The sequence below is a fragment of the Podarcis liolepis genome (genome assembly GCF_965112155.1).
Source record: "Podarcis liolepis genome assembly, chromosome: 1".
Taxonomy (NCBI): Eukaryota; Metazoa; Chordata; class Lepidosauria; order Squamata; family Lacertidae; genus Podarcis; species Podarcis liolepis.
This window is the reverse complement of record NC_139554.1, coordinates 94,830,386-94,850,986: the sequence shown is the minus strand read 5'-3', so window position 1 is coordinate 94,850,986 and position 20,601 is coordinate 94,830,386. Positions and strand designations below refer to the sequence as shown.

General features: G+C 39.5%; 1 protein-coding gene across 3 annotated transcripts in view; it reads left to right on the top strand.

Moving 5' to 3' along the window:
- The window catches only part of DPP10 (dipeptidyl peptidase like 10), a 559,151-nt gene that overhangs the window by 530,123 nt on the left and 8,427 nt on the right, over window positions 1-20,601 (top strand). For all 3 annotated transcript variants that reach the window (XM_083489332.1, XM_083489331.1, XM_083489333.1), the window contains 5 exons: window positions 179-226; window positions 2,597-2,695; window positions 2,803-2,872; window positions 16,710-16,904; window positions 18,012-18,066. In XM_083489332.1, the coding sequence (XP_083345458.1) occupies window positions 179-226; window positions 2,597-2,695; window positions 2,803-2,872; window positions 16,710-16,904; window positions 18,012-18,066 (467 nt within the window). The remainder of the gene's footprint in view (window positions 1-178; window positions 227-2,596; window positions 2,696-2,802; window positions 2,873-16,709; window positions 16,905-18,011; window positions 18,067-20,601) is intronic.

Sequence of the window (20,601 nt, the reverse complement as noted above, 5' to 3'; positions counted from 1 at the left end):
ATTAACGAGACTACTCATGGGTTTAGTGTTGAAGAACATGCATTAATTGTTTGGAGGACTGAGTGCAGAGCTGCTAAAGCGCATCATGAGATGCTTGCTTTCTACTGAAGTGCTGATGCCTCTATATTTTATAATTTTATGTTTAATAATTGTATGTGTATGTTGTCTGATGTTATAGGACCTGGTGTTCCAGTTGTCAGTGTGCACAGTACAAGCAATCCTGAAAGTAAGTCTACACTACTAGTTCATTGTGGATTTTCTCTCTTACTTTTAGACCTTCGCAGAATTAATTTATGAAAACCCATCTTAATTACAGCCTAGCAATAAACATCCCTGTAAGTGATAAGAGTAGAGGAAAATTAATCAAGTGACTATAACATACCAGGGATTTTGCAGACTGATGTTATACTAGATGTATATCTTTTAACTCCTGTTAATGCTTGCGTTAATTAGGTGGCGCAATGGCACGATCCCTTTCACTAACTATGCAAATTGAGTTCCTGTTACAGGGACTCGGTTATATGCTTTGAAATACTTTAAAGCTGTAATCCAATTAGTTTGGATTAAGGTGCTGTTTTACGAGTGCTACTTGTCTAATTCAACCTACGTTTAATAAACCAAATTTTGCTTTTCTTAATCTTCTGCAGTATTACAAAACTCTTTAAAAATGTGCAGTGTGTTTCTCCAAAACTGTAAGATATATCCAATAAAAAACCCACCCAGACAAATTCCTCAATATTCTTTCTACTCTAATAACTAATTTCCACAGATGATATAAAAGTACAAGCCCAGTAGGGTTGGGAGTGTGTGAAGTGACAGATTACCTGCCACATCCAAAACCCTTTTGGCTCATCCTGGCCAAAGCAGGAAGTATGGACAAGCTTCCCCAGCTGGATTTTCTTTTTATTTCTTTATCCCATTTGGTTTCAATGTGGGGCCAGGCTAGTGTAGATGTGGGACCCTATACTGGAACCTCTGCTCTACACTTTTCTATCAGTGAACAGGCACCTGCTCTCCTCCTTAACTTCTTTCAGCCAACAGAGCTGGGAATTTGCAGTGTTCTCCTTACCTTTTTATTTGAAATCTCAAAAATAAGTATTAACATTTCATTAATTTTAGCACTACTGTACTGCTGGCATTTAGTTTGAACATTCTTGGCATTAAATATAATTTAATTTCAAATGTATGGCTGGAAAGACTTCAGTCCATTCCATGCAGCTGTGCATCATTTGGATAATGTAACTAATGCACTTTAATTGATGAAGACTTGGATCCAGATGATCCCTTGTTCAAGTCTTTTTGATATTTCTCTTTAAAGTACAATATTTTTTGTCTATGTTAACTGGACTAGGCAGTTGTCAGCATAATGGTTTGATACTTGTACAAAGAAGCAATGACTGGCTCTGATCCTTTTTAGAGTCTCCATCTGCAAAGGTTCAAAGGAAAGATTTCGTTTGTTCAGAGCATTTTTTAGCAGAAAATTGGATAATGTCTAGAGATCATTGTTTGCCGTTTACGATAAAACCAATGACGTATCTAATGCCTGAATGCAAAATTAGATAATCTCTTCTATTAATAAAGCAGAAAATACACGATTGAAGTTTACTTCAATTACTGTATCTGAAACAATGATTACAATATTTTGGTTGACTGCCCAGAAATTACTTCCTAGCTAGATTATCCCTTGTTGCCCTAAATGAGGAGAGATATAAAAAATGAAAAACGAAGATTGAAGCTGAGAGAAAACCAATCAAATATTTATCCAGATACAGCTGGATTAAAAAAATAATAATTCAAACCATGTTGTAATGTTAAGGTTCTGTGGCATTCTGAATTGAGCACTGGAAAAATGCATTACTAGAGTTTAACTTCTCTTTTCATTCTGGCACGCTGGGCAAGCTATTCCCTGATGTATAACCTTTTCTGCTCTGGTTCATTTAATTAAGGACCATAGGAACAGAGGACTTTGCTGTATGCTAAGTCAGACCATTGGTCCACCTGGCTCAGTTTTGCTCATGCTGACTGACAGCAGTTCTGCAAGATTTCAGGAGTCTCTCCCAACCCTACCTGGAGATGTCAGGGATTGAATTCTGGACCTTCTCTATGCCCCTGAAAATCACCTGCCCTGTCCTGGATTCAACGGATACTTTGTTCCCCCTTAGCCTAATTTGGGATTGAGGTGGGGAGGCTGCAGGGCAGTTCCAAACACACCTCAGCCAGGTCTGGCCTACAGTAGTTTAGTTGTCCATCCATACCCCAGAGAATTGAAAGGTGGAAATAGGAAAATACTCAAGGCAGTCATTTGTGGCCTTACTCAGCTGAACATCCCTTCTCTCTATATTCTATAGATAATATTATTCCTGATCCACCCAAGAACAGGCTCAATTAGGTAACCATCAGTATTTAACAATGGATCAAATTCAGTTGTGTTACAAATTGAGCTAAAGAGTGTTCATAGTGTCCATTATATAAATATGTTTTTAGAACATGCATTTGGTTTGGGTTCAGCCTCCTTTAAAATATGGATTGTTATTTTTATACTATACCGATTGACACACGCATATGCGTTTCTTTTTCTTGTCATTTGCTCTTGCAGAATTTTATATACTAGAAAATAATTCTGTATTAAATGAAGTAGTCTTAAAGAAAAGAACATTCAGGACGGAAACTAAAATGCTTCACATTGATGACTATGGTAAATATATCTGAATGCTGTTGAGAACCAAACAGAACATTTTCAAATAATATATTTTTTCATCTTTGAAACTACCAGCCTTTAATGTTTTACTCTTTTCTTAAAAGAACTTCCTTTACAGTTGTCATTTCCAAAGGATTTCACAGAACGGAGTGCATATCCTGTCCTCTTAATAGTGTGAGTATAAATCATTAAAATTAGTTATGTTGATTTATGAAATGATTTGTTTGCATGCTATTCTAGGTCACATGAAATTGTCATTGTATGAAGAGCTTCACTAAACATCCTATAAATTATTTACCGGTATATATCAATAGATATGACCATCGTTCCATTAGGGCAAGTATTTAATCTTGCTGGATGGAATTCCCTCCCTCCTCCCATGTGCTGTTTCAGGGACTCTCCCAACACCCCAGAGCCAAATTTGAAGGAAGTGCAGGGAGAGGAGAAGCTGTTGTACAAGCAGAAGTCATTGAGAAGGCTTCTGGTGACAGCATTCATTAGTTTAACCCTGTCCTAAGATATAGATACAGCTGTCCATAAGAGGAGCTATCTGCTTGGTTCACATCATGCACTCATGCGCACACCACCTTCGGAAGGGATCAGATGTTAAACAAAATAACCACTTGATTATCCCAAGAATAACTTCCCTGAGGTGGATGGTAGATTTTTCACAGAAACTGTTTAAATGTTGAGAGAAAACCAAAGGGATCTACACAAGTCACTACTACTACTCAGGATATTGCAGTTTCTCCATTTCTGAGCATGGAAAACATTCCTATGCGCTTTGACCATTGCAGGGATTGCACAGGCCCCCCCCCCCCGTTCTTGATAATAATAGCCAGAGCCGTAGCTACGAGGGTTGGGGGGCTATCTGGGTTTTCGAGGCACCATTGAGGCTCGGTCTGTGTTTGTGCGTGCACACAAATGTGCACAGGTGTGTGTGTGTGTGCGCCAAACCGGGTATTTTACCTGGGTGAAATTTCTTGAAGGAAAGCTTTTCAGGTTAAAAATAATTTGTCCTAGAATCTTTGCAAGATAGAATGATTTTGATTGTATGTAATAGCTGAAAAATGATATTAGATTTTTAAAATTGTAGTGAGCACATACCACAATAACCTGCTTCTGACTTTTTAAGCATCTGATGCATGTGTGGCAAGTGCCCTCCAGATGTTGTTTAACTATTTCCTTGTTTCATAAAAATCATGAATTGTTTGATAGTAAAAAACAAACAAACCTCCAAGCAGTTTACAAAAGATAAAAGACTAAAACCAAGAATAAAACTACAACTCTACTTTAAAACATGCAGAAGTTAAAATACTAAAGCAAATTAAAATTACACCCACTTTCTCACTAAAGCTCCCACCATCTACAGTGGGTTGGGAGTCATAGTTTAGTAGCACCTGGAGGTCACTGTGCTAATAGAATTCATATATAATCATGGCAGCAGAACTGCACTGGCCATAATAAAAGTGTCTGATTCAAAAGTGTGCAAAGAATTCATTGGGGGTAGCTTATATATATTTATCTAAATATATTGTACCATTTCCCCACAAGCTTTAAGTGGTCAATTCTTTAAAAATACAAAAATTAAACAAGGCAAAATTAAACCATTATCAGTCAAAAGAATAGCACAGAACAGTTGTGACAGATAGAATCCTAATTTCCTTTGAACTCTGCTCTTGCTGGTGGAAAGCAGGAAGGAGAAGAGATTTTTTTGCAGATTTCCCTTTCTCCATCCACTTTTCTGTTTCCTCCAAAATGTTGCTCTGGAGCACTGGGAAACCAGAGCCCTGTTGGAAGTGGTATTGGGAGTTACAGGCAGGGAGGCAGACCAACAATTATCACCTGTCCTACCAGCAGGAGACTTGCTTGGATCAGAGTCCTTACCAGTGGGAAAAGGAAAGGGGAGGGTTCTGTTGTAGTTAAAAATCAGCTGGTTTCTATGAGCTGCTTTTCACACGTGGCCTTCAGTGTAGAGCCTAGGGCCCACCACACAATTAGCTTTTTAACACAGATGTGCTATTTGAAGGCTGATATCTTACAGAAAGTAGTGGGAGTGTTATGGAAGGCATCCAAGCTTAAGAGATCTACATAGTTCAGATGGGGAATTAGAATGGCTTCTCAGACTCCATCCATCATCAATTAATCATTTGTATTTGCATCAAGGATTCCTAACTTACTGTTTGGTTAGATAGTGGCCTGGTTTCATAATTTTGCATTTAGGGGCAAGTGCTGTAGCTCAGTGGTAGAGCACAGGCTTTGCACGCAGAAGGTTGCACTTCGATCCCTGGCATTTCCAGGAAGGACTGGGAAATACCAACCACCTGAAACCTTGAAGAGTCGCTGTCAGTCAGTGTCAACAATATTAGGCTAGGTGGACCAATGGTTTGGTTCAGTATGAGGTTGCTTCTGATCTTCAAGGCTAGAGAAGGCCCTTTTTGGCAATGTTAAACCATGGTTTAATGTTATATCTGAACTGGACCACTTTTCACTTATTATGATATTTTACTTTTACCCTACTAGATAGATATGGCTCATGTAGTTATATCTTGGTCTGTATACCTCCTTGCATAACCCCCATTTGTAACAGCTCGCTGATGACTTGTCATCCTCTTGCTCCAGTGTTGGGAAATGGCAAACAGAGCTGTGTTATACAGTCTTTAGCCCACCTGCCAAATTAGCATTGCTCAGATTGCTAAGTATAGCACATTTGAAATTGAAAACATCGTCATCTAGATTCCTTGTCGTGTCTTTTTCTCATAAAGCTCTCACAGTGCAAAGGAAATTCTGGTTAATGAAACTGGAAGTTGCACATCTAAACTATACATAATGTTACAGAATGTTTTCAGATCCCTCCCCCCTCCCAGTGTAGCAATATGAAAAGAAATAGCAATTAGCAAGGAATCTCATTAGCATGAATGGGAAGTGCACAGAAGAACCTTCAGCATCTGCTAACCTTTGATTATTGATAAGACTGAATTTATCATACTCTCTCCCCACCCCTTTAGAACACCTAAAACTGAAAAGAGCTGTCTGCACTTGTGGGTTGTGCTGCTTTCAGGCAATTTGCCTCATATACGTTTCTCCCAATATTCTGTTTCTGCTGTCCATTTAGTTTTCCTTTTTTCTTACAATATTTAAATTATTGCTAGTACAACTGGGTTGCTACTTAGTATATGTGGGTACTATTTGCTAGTATACTAGTTATGAACTCTTTTAAAAAGCTGAAGAGTTTCTACAGTTGCACATGTCTGCAACATTAAAACACTGTTGAGCAAATTAAGTTACGTCATAAAGTATATGTTAATGTATGGTTACATAAATCGTTTGTATAAGATGAAGAATCCATAATGATTAGTAAGGCAACAAAACTACTCTAGATTTGGGTTGTCATGTGTCCTACTTTAACAGAAGATAGTCCTCTACTTGAAGGACTGTATAGTCCAAGTATAGTTTTAAAACAAAGAACGATAAGAAGGGAGGTCTGGGGCATTGAAGTTGTCCACCAACAATTAGTACTTGGGCAGAAGGCTGGTGAGATGTATTGTATTTCTATTTAAAGTATTGCAATTGTTACTAAATATGCCCATTTTAAGAAATCTGTGTTCTCTTTAGTCTTTTCTTCTGCTGACTATTTTCTGTTCTACTCATTTTATTTATTTCTTGGATTGCTAGTTGCCTTTTGACCTACGGGTCTTCAATTGTAAACCAAAGAGCTACAGTTTGAAACCTCTTCAATCCAGGATGATATTTTAAGACATGCACTGATTTCCAGCAGTGTCAGAAAACCTCTGTTAGTCAGTTCACATGTGACCGTGATATGTAGAATGGGATATAGGAGTGAACTTTGGTTTCACACAAACATATCCCGTCTTCCACTGTGCGTATAATCTTTAATGAGACTGAGCCTTTGTTTGTAATGGCCTAAACAACTAAACCCAACTCGTGCTACTCTGAGGGATGGGGTAGGATGAGTTGTGAGGCTATAGGGTGAAGGGAGGTTTGAGCTAGCTGTGAGAGTGTAGCCAAGGGGGAGAGGAGTTAGCAAAGGGGTTGGTGAATGGAGCAAGCAGGGGTGACAGTATCTAGTGTAACTGTATATGGGTTGTCAAGCAAGAAGAAAGATCTGGGAAAATAATAGTTGAGACAACTGAATTAACAGAAGGGTACTGGAAAAGTGTTAATTCTGAGAGTGCAAGCTTCACACTCCACCCACCTGACTCAATCGTAAAACATGGAAATAGTTATATTTCTGAGGCAGGGGGTTGCTTACATTGTACCCTCAAAATGTTGCTGGACTACAACTTTCCACATCTCTGACCACTGGCCAGTCTCACTGGGGCAGATAGGAGTTGTAGTGTAACAAGTTGTGGCAGCCACCATATTGGCCTCCCTGTTCAAATGCAATTATGTTGTGCTCACTGCCAAGGGAAGAAGAAGTGGGGGGGAAAGGAACACATTGACACTTCTATGTTGTTCTAACAGTAAACCATTTTTATTTTCTTTCTGCTGAACCCCTTACCTTTTCAGTTATACATTTTCACTGCTGGTGTTAGAGAAGTTATTTTTAGAAATCTCTTCACAATATAATGAAAAGTCAATACTAAAAGTCTGTCAGGAGAGACCTTCTGGGGCTGATTTAATTTGTCTTGGATCTTTCAGAAGAGCAGGAGGTGGTAATCCTCAATCCAATTTGCTAGAACCTCTACCCTGAAAGTGCCGAATTAGTATCCTCTTATAATTAAAGATAAGCCCAAATTGTACCTGAGAATACAGAACTTACTTTGCGGTTCGCATGTTGCTTGTATCCAGAATGAATACAGCATTAAGTCCATTGAACTGTGTACAGACTTCAGCAATCTGGTTTGGGGTGGGGGAAATATAGATTGGCACTTAAAAACACCAAAAAAAAGGTCCAAGCAGTGACATTTTCCTCCTTCTCAACACCAGAAGTACCTGCTCTAAAAAAAAATAATACAGTCGATCCTACGTTTATGTAACTCTCTGGTTACGTAAACTTCGGGATGCATGCACGGCAAACCCGGAAGTATTTTACTGGGTTTCACCACATGAGCAGAAGCAGTAGACTGCGCATGCGCAGAGGCAGTCCTCAGGTTGTGAAAACCTCAGGATCTATCTGCAACCAGAGGTACCACTGTACAGTGGTACCTCGTGTTACAAACACTTTGGGTTACAGACTCCACTAACCCGGAAGTAGTACCTTGGGTTAAGAACTTTACCTCAGGATGAGAACATAAATTGCATGCCGGTGGTGTGGCGGCAGCGGGGGGCCCCATTAGCTAAAGTGGTACCTCAGGTTAAGAACAGTTGCAGGTTAAGAACGGACCTCTGAAACGAATTAAGTTTGTAACCCGTGGTACCACTGTACTGCTATTTCTGATACAGAATCATGTTGTTTCTTTTGGGAAATATCTGGGGAATATAAGTTAATTCTGAAGTCCCTCGTGTAGGAAACAGCAGAAAAAAATGGGCAGGAGCTGGGACCAAGCACTGGGAGCTCACCCCGTTGCGGTGATTCGAACCTCCAACCTTCTGATCAGCAAGCCCTAGGCTCTGTAGTTTAGATCACAGCGCCACCCACGTCCCACTTTCAGTGGTACTGATTAGTATCTCCAAGGTTTCATGATTTGAGCACTATTCTGCCTTTTGCAGTTTTTTTTAATCTACTACTTTATGCTACCTTTTGTCCTTTTTGCTTTATTTATAGTTTATATTTTTATCTGCAGTTGTTGTTGTTTGTAAACTGCCCAGAGATTCATTTGCATGAGAGGTGGTTTAGGAACAATGAATAAATAAAGGAGAAATGATCCCTATATTATTAGTATTAATGTTGTGAAGTCTCGTCCTTTACAACAACTGACTTTCCCAGAAAGGCTTTAGGGGTTTTTTTGTCAAGCAAAGTTCAGATTTGTCTTGGCTGACTCCCTCAGCTACTAAAGCCTTTCTTTTTGTTGCAGCTGTTTGATGTGGTTGCTCTGAAGGATGCAGTTTCCATTTGCGTTGGTCCAATAACTCCCTTGGGCCCCTTTTAAAGGGTGTAGCATCAGATGTGAATATTCAGTAAAGACCCCCCCCCCACCTTGAGCCATTCCTCCTTTTCAAAGTATAATTTAGTCTACTCTCAGTACACTGATTCTGTGGACTATTTCAACATAAATGGTTTGGATATTTCAAGGAAAGTTGTAAAATGTGTATATATTGTATTTCCACTATAGCAGAAGTGTTACCCTCTAAATTTACACATGTTACACTTGTCTGTAGTTACCTCTCTCTCTCTCTCTCTCTCTCTCTCTCTCTCTCTCTCTCTCATTTTGATGCATACACTAAAATTGCTAAGTAGATTGTAAATTGCTAATTCTTCAGTTTGGTCCTCCCATTCTAATATGCTTCATGTTCAGCTTCCTTTAACTACATTATATATACTGTACTCTATAGATTAGAGAGATGTACCATAATTGCCTGAAAGACTGATTATTATCTCTCTTCTATATAATTAGGATCAAAGTTTAACTCTCAGATCTTTGATTTTCCTCATTAATGTCCACCTTATTCATTTGAGATTTGGAAGATACACTCCCTGGCTGCATAGGAAATAATTAAGTAGAGTGAAGGCAGCAGCATTTAATCTGTATAATAAAAGTGAGAGGTGATCATCATTCTTTTCTCTCTCTGACACAATTAACCTCTTTCCTTGAAATGCGTAGATAATGCATCTTAAATGGTAGCATCCATTGTTTAATACTGTTTGAAAATTTGGGTTTAGTAGAAGTGAATCAGCACATGTCTCCAGTAATCTTAACGATTAAATCATCAGGATAAGCTACTGTTTCTCTGCAGTAGGTAGAATCCAATTGGTGCCCATTTCATTCACAGTGGAGGCGTCCACTTACGGAAGAGAAGGGAGGCAATTTTTGTCAAGCCCACTTTTCCTTTGCAGTCCTCCAACTCTCTGGATATGAGTTTAAGCTGGGGCTGGAGGTAGAGGGGAACTAGTAGGTAATGTAAATTATTTATCCCCCCCGCCCTTTCCAGCTCCCTTCCATGAGTACAAGGGCACCCACTGGATTGCACTCTTTTCCGCCTCCCTTATGCCAGGGTTGGGGGACCAGTGGCCTTTTAGGTATTGTTGAATTCCTATTCCTATTAACTCCAGCCAGCATGGCCAGTGATCAGAGATTATTTTAGAATGTCATATTCACTGTGGGTTTTGAAATTTTGAACTGCTTTGGGTAGCCTATGCCCCAAAAGGCAATATATTGTTAATTTTATAATTATGTACCCCAAACCTGCACCCCCAAAACTGGAGGGTCATGGGTTCTCCATCCCTGCTTTATGCAAATGGAAAACAATTCAGATCTGGCATAATTTCAGTCATTGGCTACCAAGCTTCCTATAAAAGATTACTCATCATCATATTGGAATTTTAAAACATGATATAGTTAATTTTAGCTGCATAGAACAGCAGGATAGAATAACGCAGACTATGCTATATTAAATATGAACAGCAGAAAGTTCATAGGAAAGCAGAACTATCCAGCTGCAATTTTACTTTAAATATAGCACTCTTATACTTATTGATTTCCTCTGGTCTGTTTGCTGCAAGGATATTCTTAGCTTTGATCAATATGTGATGCATATGATAATGGAAGAACGCATGGCTCAGTATAAAGTTACAATACATGTGGTATTTTCTATTGCACAAAACTGTATAGTCTGCAATCTAGAAATATCGGTGCATAAAAGAGAACCCACTGTGTACAGTTGGTGTTGTCCTTGGAGGTTTTCTCTAGGAACAGAGTGAAGGAATTATTACGTTTTGGATTAACAACATGGCAGGATAGGAGAATCATCTATTTTCATAACTTATTTTAATACATGCAGATTTACATTTTATAATGTCATGCTATTTTTTTTAAGGCAGAGGTATAACTATGTACTTGATTAAAAGGAAAGAAGAAAAACTTCTGGGAATGTATATTTGAAAACAAGCCGGACAACCATAATGATGTAACTTACTGCATTTGTAAATGCTGCTTGGAATGGGTTTGCAGGCATGTGTTAAGATTAATATTAATGTCCGGTATTGGAGATATCCTTAGGAGCCACAGATGGTCATAAGGGCTGCATGCAATGGGAGGAATGGTAGACTAATCATTACAGGAAAAGCAGGGGTGACTAGGTGGTATTTTCCTTCTCTTCCAGCTCAATTGGTCAAACAGTCCTTGGGGCTGTGGTGGCATCCCTCTTAGTCTGAAGGTGGTTATCTTAGAAGGTAGCTCCATAAATAGGAAGGGCCTGGTCATCTAGGACTTGATCCTGGGTGAGGGAGCTGACTTGCTATGCATTACACAGATAAGGTTAGATGAAGCGGGCAGGGTAAATTTGTCCCAGATCTCTCCTCCAGGATTCTCTCTATAGCACCCATCCAGGTGCTAAGGAGGTGGGTTGGGAAGCAGAGCTGCTGCGGTGTTGAAGTTCCATCAGCACAACCGGGATTCCAATTAAACCATCTGCCTGTTTATACTTGAGGATAGGTGAGGACAGAATGGGAATTCTGCTGGGATATTGGCAGAGCTGGCTCTGCCATGAGGCAGACTAAGGCAGCAGAAGCCCCCAAGTTGGATACCCCACAGGTGCCGCCCCTGTCCCACCAGTGCAGAAGTGCTGCCAGTATCAGCCAAAATCATGTGAGCTCTTGCCTGAAATTGTGGAAGTAGCAGGCAGGTAGAGAATCGGTACCAGTGGCAACAAGTATGCCAGTGGCAACAGGAGTAGCAGGGCAGGGGAAAGCAGCACTTCCTATTTTGCCTCAAGTGGCAAAACAGGATGTGCTGCCCCTGGGTTCAGGTCTCCCCACTGCCCAACAGTCTCCTTTCCTGAGCTAGCTAGAGTAGTATTGAGCACAGTAGTCTCTCTGATTAGTGGTTAAATGACTTCAATGCCCATGTTGATGCCAACCTTTCAGTAGACATTCAAAATAAAAAAATTCCTTCCAGTAGCACCTTAAAGACCAACTAAGTTAGTTCTTGGTATGAGCTTTCGTGTGCATGCACACTTCTTCAGATACCTGTATCTGGTATCTGAAGAAGTGTGCATGCACACGAAAGCTCATACCAAGAACTAACTTAGTTGGTCTTTAAGGTGCTACTGGAAGGAATTTTTTTATTTTGACTATGGCAGACCAACACGGCTACCTATCTGTAAGTAGACATTCAGAACTTCATGGACTACTTGGCCTCTGTGTGAATTTACCAACTGATATCGGGGCCCATTCATATTGTAGGACAGATTCTTGACTTGGCTTTTTGGTTCTGTATGGGGTGGTGGTGAGCTAGGTATGGACTTGGATTTAGGGTCATAGATTTATTGTCATGTATAGCTTCCTACCTTGTGGGGTTTAGGCTTAAATAAGCTCCTAAGATCACAGTGGTACAGGACCCATTATAAAGGTCCAAAGATGGATCTAAATCATTTCCTAACTGCTCTGAGTTTTCTGCTATATCAACCAGTGATTCTGTCAAAGTCTCGGTCTGTCTCTGGGATAGGAAAATGACCTAGGTGGTTGACAGAATTTCACCCAAACTGATGGGTTCAGGCAGCTGATAATGGAGCCAGCTGCCTCCTTGGTTTTTTGGGAACTCAGGGTGATAATGTGGCAGAGACAATTATCTGAGCAACAGTGGGAGGAAAACTCAAGACAACATGACTGGACATGGACTAGAGCCCATGTTGAGTCCTCTTCTGTGGTGATGAAAAAAACCCCACACTTTTCCTCTACCGAGAGTCACCTAGCTGAACTACAAGTTTTAAAGAGTCTATTGCATCAAGAATTGAGGGAAAGGATGTGATTTCCGATTTTTACAGTATAGCTAGACATTTTGCAGATAAAGTTGCTCACATCTACTGTGACTTATGTGCCATGTTTGTACCAGATCCTAATTATGTATCTCTGACTCTTGCATGTCTTGTCGTACTTGATTCATTTCATTTGTACAGTCTGAGGAGATGGGCAAGATTAAGTGATCCCTGCCCTTCCTGGCACAGGAAGCTAAGTCTGGTTGAGTGGGCACAGAGAGTGGGGACTGTCTATTTGTCTATTTAGCCTTAAGGTGGCTGTCATGAAACTTTTATAGGAAAACCTCTCTCTGGGTGGGTTGGATAAGTTTCCAGCCAGCCTCTGCTCTACTCTTCTTGGGGAAGATGCTTGAAGGTGTTGTGGCATCTGAGATCCAAGGGTGATTGGATGAAACAGATTTAAATGGGGCTAGACAATCTGTCTTCAGGCCTAGGTTTGGGGTTTCAGGCAGCTTTGGTCCTCTTGGTAGATTATTTGTTCTGGGAATTAGGCAGGTGGAGTTTAGTGAACCTCAGTCCTATCTATGACAGAAGCTTGGCAGGCTGTGACAGGAGAAGGGCTATACCCAAACTCTGGAGCACCTTGCTTCATGAAATTTCAAGGGTTTACTTCCTTGAAAGCTGTCAGGCAAATAATGCTTTAAGCAAAGGTTTTCAATTATCTCTGTTCTGCCTCCCTCAATTGATTTTTTTTTAAAAAATACAACTGCTTTATTGTTAAACTAAGATTTTTAAATGTTTTAAGCTGCCTTGACAGATGCATTTGTGTTAGAAGGCCAGGTTAAAATTCTTATATGAATAAATTAAACAATCTTTGAATTTTTAAATAGTGACATAGTAGATAGTAGCTACACATTTTATTGTCAATCTCTTTTGCATAGCTGTTTCAGGTTCATTTGCATAAGAGTTTATTAAGAGAAAGGAAGAGAAATTGAATTGAAATTGCAAGTCTTAGAAGATTGTGTTTTGCTTGTTTTGTTTTGTTGCTTCATTCACTGTAGCCTTTTGTATATAGTAGCCTTCTGTATATAGTGATACAGTGTTCAATAGACAAAAGAGGCTGAAAAACTTCATTGCATTCTTGATTGGTACAAAGGTGAAGATGCAGGGTCCAGAACTGTCAGATCTGATACTAATTGTAGTAATGGAGTTCATATTTCCCTCAGAGCTCCAAGCAGAAATTATGGTTTAGTCTTCAGATTTCAAATACCAAGTGATGGGCTGCCATTTCCCCCCTTGAATATCTATTGTGTGAGGGACTGCACTGCTGGAAGTCTGCAAATTACCTGCTGAGGTCCATTATTTTGCTGTGTAATTGGTATCTCCTGTATATTTAAAAGGCACATCAGCTTTGGCAGATGTTCTGAATCATAATACATCCTGCTAACACTGCAAGTTCATAAGATATATATCATTAGTATCTGCAGGCACAGACTTGGTGGGTGTCAACTTTGTAGACCAATGAAGAGTTATAGGACTGCACTGTTGGAGGATATGGCTAATGCAGAAATAAAAACATGGACTTCATAAGGATTAGGGACAAGAGGAAAACTAGTCCCTGCCTAAAATCAATGGGTAGAGTGCTTGGGTAGAAGTGGCCAATAAAAAATTGGAAGCAAGGGTATCTTCTACAAATGTCCCTTCAGTGGTTGAACTGTGAAATCTGCAGAAATCTGCATTATCAGTTGAGTAGGAACTATTTTTTGCTGCTTTTTCATTTACTAGAACAGAATGCACTTTTCTTTTTGTGGGGATTCAGATAGGATCTGGTTTCTGCATGTGTGCATTTCACTTCTTATTCCTTTATTACTCAGCGCTTGATGAATGGCTGCAAAATATGTGAGCAGCCTCCATGGGGGGGAAAATGTAGCATTTGATATAACAACGGGTGATAATATAAGTTCTGTCTGGGTTTTTAAATGCTGAAATCATTGATTGATGAATATGCACAGGACATGGATCAAAAATTTGCAATGTTTGGAAAGTAAATGCCTGTAGTATCTTTAATCATAACCTCACTGGAGGTAATGGGCTGTTTGTTTGTTTTCCTAAGATTATGAGGCCAGGAACCGTTTATGATAGCCTTTTCAGCTAAACAGAATCAATTCTAATAGATAGACAGATAGATAGATGATAAATAGATAAGATAGATTAGATATAGTATTTATATCTCTGTTAGTCCTGTGAAGCTATGTTAAATCCTCCTCAAAAAAAGCAAAGTGTCACATATTTAGATGCAAAGAACCCTAAAAAATTAAACAAAGAGGTAATAACAACCCAAGATGTTATGTAATGGGTAAGAGATAAAGCTCCTGTAATTCACATAAACAACAGTTTTGTAAACAATTGTGATCTGGAATTATGTTCATAAATGGAAACTTCTTTATTCTTTGGAAGTAGTTTAAAAGATTATGACCTAGCGGGACTTACTGTCATGACCATGGCATCATGGAATGCAATATGCTTGTCTTGCTGTAAATTGGCAAAGCAACACTGTCAGTGATCTCCTCCCTGTTCCCAGAAAGAACAGTGATTGAAGGGAATAGTTGTAATTTTTAGTATGTTCCTCTCTGTCTCTTAAATTTAGACTCCCACAGTGATTATTTTTACTCCACTCTTCAAGAACCCTGAATAGTGAGCTCATAGATACTGTCCAATCTAATTTCCACACAAGGTACAAGCAAATATACATTTATTTTAATTCTACTGGCATATATAGTTTTCACTGAGATATATCACTTCTTGATAGATTCTTGGTTTTATGACATGTGTGGCTGGGGGAAAATAACAAACCTTTCTCAAAACTGACATTTCATTGTCATTGAAAAAAAATATGAATAGCAGCAGTATTGAATGAAAATAGCCAGTAGAAGTGTTTCACCCCATCCTAGAATATTTGTATTTCCAGTCACAAAATAAGTTACAGTCGTTTCTGTATCTTACTAACTTGGAAGGAGAAAAGAGTTTTTCTCAACAGCATTTCCTAAATCTCCTAGAGGTTATTATAAAATCCAATCGGGCATTTGCCTGTCTGGGGAAGACTATAAATTTAATAAAGAAAAATAAATTATAGTGCAGGAATTTGCCCTTTCCGTCAGTTTCAGACCTGTGTGGTTATGAATCCTCCAAATAGCTGTTGTACTTATGCCTAGTAAACTCATCAAAACTATGGGAGATTATGTAAGTGGACAGAAGCAAGTGCTGTGAGTTACTCACACATTGTCTTTCTTTGCTTATCGGTTTCCTGTGCTAAAACCTGTACATCTTTTATGGGGAAATCACATATTAACTATCCTGGGTAAGATGCACATGAATCGCAAGTGTGCAAGTGGACAAGGGAGGAAGGCACATCTATTATTCACACATAGTATTTTGCTGATTTTATTTCACATGCACAGCAAATCTGAAAATATGCAACTGGAAATCGGATGGGGTTTTTTTCTAAAAAAAGAAGGATGGTTCACAGGTGGCTGGTTGTGCAAGTTTAAGTTGATTGTTAGATGTCACCAAATGTACTTTTCCTCCTGTACCACCAGCCACCTGCAAAAGTAGTGTTTATTGGAAAATGAAAATAGAACTGGCTAAAATGCAGGTAGGTTGCCTTCCCCTTCCCTGAAAACACTGCAGCAAATAAAACAGTTGGGCTCTAATTCTATCTAAAATGTTTTTGTCCAGGTGGCTTTGTCCAGGTTAAGATTAATTCATGCCTTTTTCCTGGCCACTGTTACCCTCCCACCCCATCATATTCTGCGTTCAGTCTCTTCATTTAAAAGTGTCAGGTTAAGTATCTCTCATGAAACCTTGGGGAGATGTTTTCAAAACGGACAAGTAGTCTGACATGGTACAAAGCATCTTCGTGTGTGCCTTCCTTCCTGGCTATGAGACGAGTAAACAATGTGTTAATCTTAACAGCTTATTTCTGCACAGTTCAAGAAGTTATTTGTGTTTACTGTTCCCCATAAGTGATAACAGCAGTGGTTAATGTGCTGTTATAGATTAAACTGACAATAATTCAACCGGGTTGCGTAACTCCTAGTGAACTCTGCCATCTAGGTTAAATAAAATATTGAAGAACTGCAAAGTGCATCACATTGTCAATAGCCTTCGTTTCTGTCTGGTATGTTGGTATTTACAGCGATGAAGCTCCAGGCAGCCAGTTGGTTACAGATAAGTTTCACATTGACTGGGATTCTGTGCTTGTCAACTCTGATAATGTCATCGTAGCTCAGTTTGATGGAAGAGGGAGTGGATTTCAAGGTCTAAAGATTCTGCAAGAAGTCCACCGTTCCTTAGGATCAGTGGAAGTGAAGGACCAGATAGCAGCTGTAGAGTACGTATGTGCAAAATATTATTCTATTTCCTATATTCTATTCTATACTATTTGGGTTGATCCAGTGTTTATTTTGGAAATGTATAACTGCTGTAATGGATCAATATAAAAATATTTAATGTTTGATAGCAAGAAAATTAAATAAAATTCACTGAACCATTGTTTTGGGATTTCCTGATAAAGGAAACTTCAAGGTCTAGTCTAACTGGGCTTTTTAATTGACTAATTAAACATCACATAATGGAGAATGGGCTCCATATGTTATGCATAAAAGGTTAAGATGTATCAGACAATTGCAATGTATCCCAGTTACGAAGAATACAATTCTGCTTATCCCACTTCTGGACTAAGGATCCTGTTTCAGCATAATAAATCAAATTGATTTATCAGATCCCACACTCATTTGACAAAGCTATTTAGGCTGTAATACTATACACATTTTCCTGGAAGCAATTCACATTGAACAAAATGAACTTAATTTTGAGTAGACATGCACAGGATTGTGCTCTTATCTTAAAATGTAAATTAGTATCCCTAATCAGTGTAATAGCTTAATGAATAATCCTGCTTAAGATATACAAAGTCTGAATGAATGGAAAAATTGTGTTGTGTTATTTACTAATAGCTAAAAACACATCAAATTGTATTACAACAGTATTCTTATGAAGGCCCACCAAGTCTTAGAGGCTATCATATAATGCCATTTTGGGTAAGGCACACCTACCTTCCTAGGGCCTGACACCATATATAATGTCAGGAGTATGGAAGTTTTGGTTGATTGAATGCTTTTTTTCTTTCCTGGGATCCCACATTTAGGAACAACAAGACTTGTGGCCTAAGCTTACAAAATGTCTTTAATATTTTATCCTGCTGTGAACACTGCAGCTTTTATTTTTATGTTGAAGATTGTTACAACTGCAGTATGTATTATTAATGGGATTCAAGAAAAAAATGTGGAAGACTTAAACAAAACAAAGCGTAATTTATTTAATATCCTCTTTTGAATCATCTGCAGCACAGTAGTCATAAATACGAACATTCTTCTTCAGGAAATAACTTTAATGAAAAACAACTTTTTTGTAATATGATATAAACTTCCTGTTACAGATACTTGATAAAGCAACCATTCGTTGACTCCAAGAGACTGAGCATATTTGGAAAGGTAACATTCTGGAATGAATATGATGTAGCAACTTGCTCCTAATAGCATTTCGTCGGTTTCTGATTCTTCTATGTTTAAATTTTCTTTTTATTACAAACAATTACTAATATCCCCCTAAGAGTGGTGGTATTATCTAGATTAAATTAAATTTGGTTTCAGGCCTGGAACTCTCACAGACACTGCTTTGATAACCCTGATGAAAAACCTATGCCAGGAGTGGTATGTAGGGGGAGGACTTGGGTAACCTTCTCCATAGACACTCTGCAGTTGGGACTGGTGGGTCTTGGGAGTAGGGGCATTTCCAAGAGGTGATGTAGTGAGACTTTTGCTTGGCTTTTATATTAGGGGTCCTGCAAGGGTTCCATTATTTCTCCCACTCCTTTTGGCATCTATATGAAGCGGCTGTGGAGGCAGCATCAGTATGGCTATTAAACCCAAGTGTATTTATTTTTCACATCCATGTCAGCTGAAGCACTAGAAGTCTTTAGAGCAGTGCCTATAAATTCATAATGGAGTGGATAAGGGCCAGTAAACTGAAACTCAGTCCAGCTGATGTTGGGAGATGCAGGGCCATTGTCTCAGGCAGGGTGTGCCTGGATAGTGATAACTACAGTTACCCATGCTGTGAAACCTCCAGGTACGGCTGCTTCCATGGGGCTACTTTTGAGGATGATTTGGAAAATTCAGCAAGTTCAAAATACAGCTGCAAAGCTTTTGAAAACCAATAGGCTGAACCATATCAGAATGATTCTTAAACTTCTGCATTAATTACAAATGTTTGTGAGCACATGGCAAATTACTGGTGCTTAACTTTGGAATGGGTAACCTGTTGCCCTACATAGGCTGCTGGACAACCACTCCCATTAGCCATGCTGACTCAGGCTTATGGGAATTGGAGTCCAACAACATTTGGAGAGCCCCAGGTTACCCATTCTTGTTTTAAAGTCCTGCATACTTTGAGATCAGTGTAACTGAAGGAATGTGCATCTGCCAGTCCATGTTCAGACGTCACCACCAGCAGCCCTAGTCCAAATGGCCCCACCATCATGTCAGATAGGTAGTGACTGGGACAGGGCTTCTTAGGATTTCTTTCCCCAAGAGGTTCACCTGAAAGCTTCCCATCATTTTGGTGATTAATACGGGTACCTTTTTATTTGACTTGTTACTGTTTTCATTGTGATATTCTGAGTGCTATATAGAGTGGACATTTTTAAAATACCGTATTTTTCGCTCTATAGGACGCACCGGACCATAGGAGGGGGAGAACAGGAAAAAAAAAATCCCCCTTGTTCTCCCCCTCTAAAACAAGGTGCATGCAAGGTGCATTCACCCAAAGCCTCCGGAGCAGAGCAGGAGGTACTGCTGAGCTCTGGAGGCATCAGGCGGCTGGAAGCCTGGCGAGCGAGAGGGGTTGGTGCGCACTGACCCCTCTCGCTCTCCAGGCTTCAGTGAAGGCACCCAGCTGCCCTGCAGAGGGTTTGTGCAGCTATCCCCAAGCTAGAACAGCGAGATGGAGCGTTCTAAGCTTTGGGCTTAGCCACACAGCCTGCATTCGCTCTATAGGACGCACACACATTTCCCCTTAATTTTTGGAGGGGAAAAAGTGCTTCCTATAGAGGGAAAATACGGTAAAATACGCCAATAATCTGGTTTTCAACATCATTCTATATGCTGATATATCACAATGTCTGGAATGTATTTCAGCTGTTTCTTCCTCCCGACCTTAGGGGAGGAAGAAGCAGCCAAGATACATTGCCCAGCCCTGCGACGGTAAGGGAGCCCCGAGAGATACCAGGGCTCCCTCAAAGGTGCCTGCCTGTTTTCGCCCAAGCTGGTGGGCTGCATCTTTCCTCCTGGAGCGACTGACGGCCCGAAGAGGAAAGACGCAGCCGACCTGCTCAGGCAACTTGAGCCAGTATCACAATGTGAACACCATACTATTTCAGACAATAAAATGGATTACTGCCCAGCTCTAATGCCAATTTTAGGTGAAGCTAGGAATGCACCCTTGAGTGCTAACTTCAAAACAGCAAGAGTTAAGTGCTACTGTAATCTGAAAAGGAAAAAAAGAAACATTGAAACTAAGCCTGTGGTTTATAACAGAATTCAATATATCCAAAGTTAATTACTTTAAAGTACACTTAGGTTAAGTACATGGTCAATCTGCCTATGGAAATCAATGAGACTTGAAAGTATGAAGTTTGACTTCATTGTGCCTTTAATACATAACATTTTCCAATATTTTTGAATCAAGCAGTTTCATTTTTATATTTATGTTTTCTGGAGGTGCTTGGTTACAGAAGTCATGGTAGAAGTAAAGACTAACTTCCTGCATTTGCAGTCGTTAACGGTCATCAACAGGTTTACCATACCCATTGAGTCAATCACCCATCTCCTACTTCCCTTCTGAGAAAAACCCCACCCCACCCTCCCACTATATATATATAAGGGTCTGGTGACTTCTGTTTCAGTGTATCTGAAGAAGTGTGCATGCACACAGAAGCTTATACCCGGAACAAACTTAGTTGGTCTCTA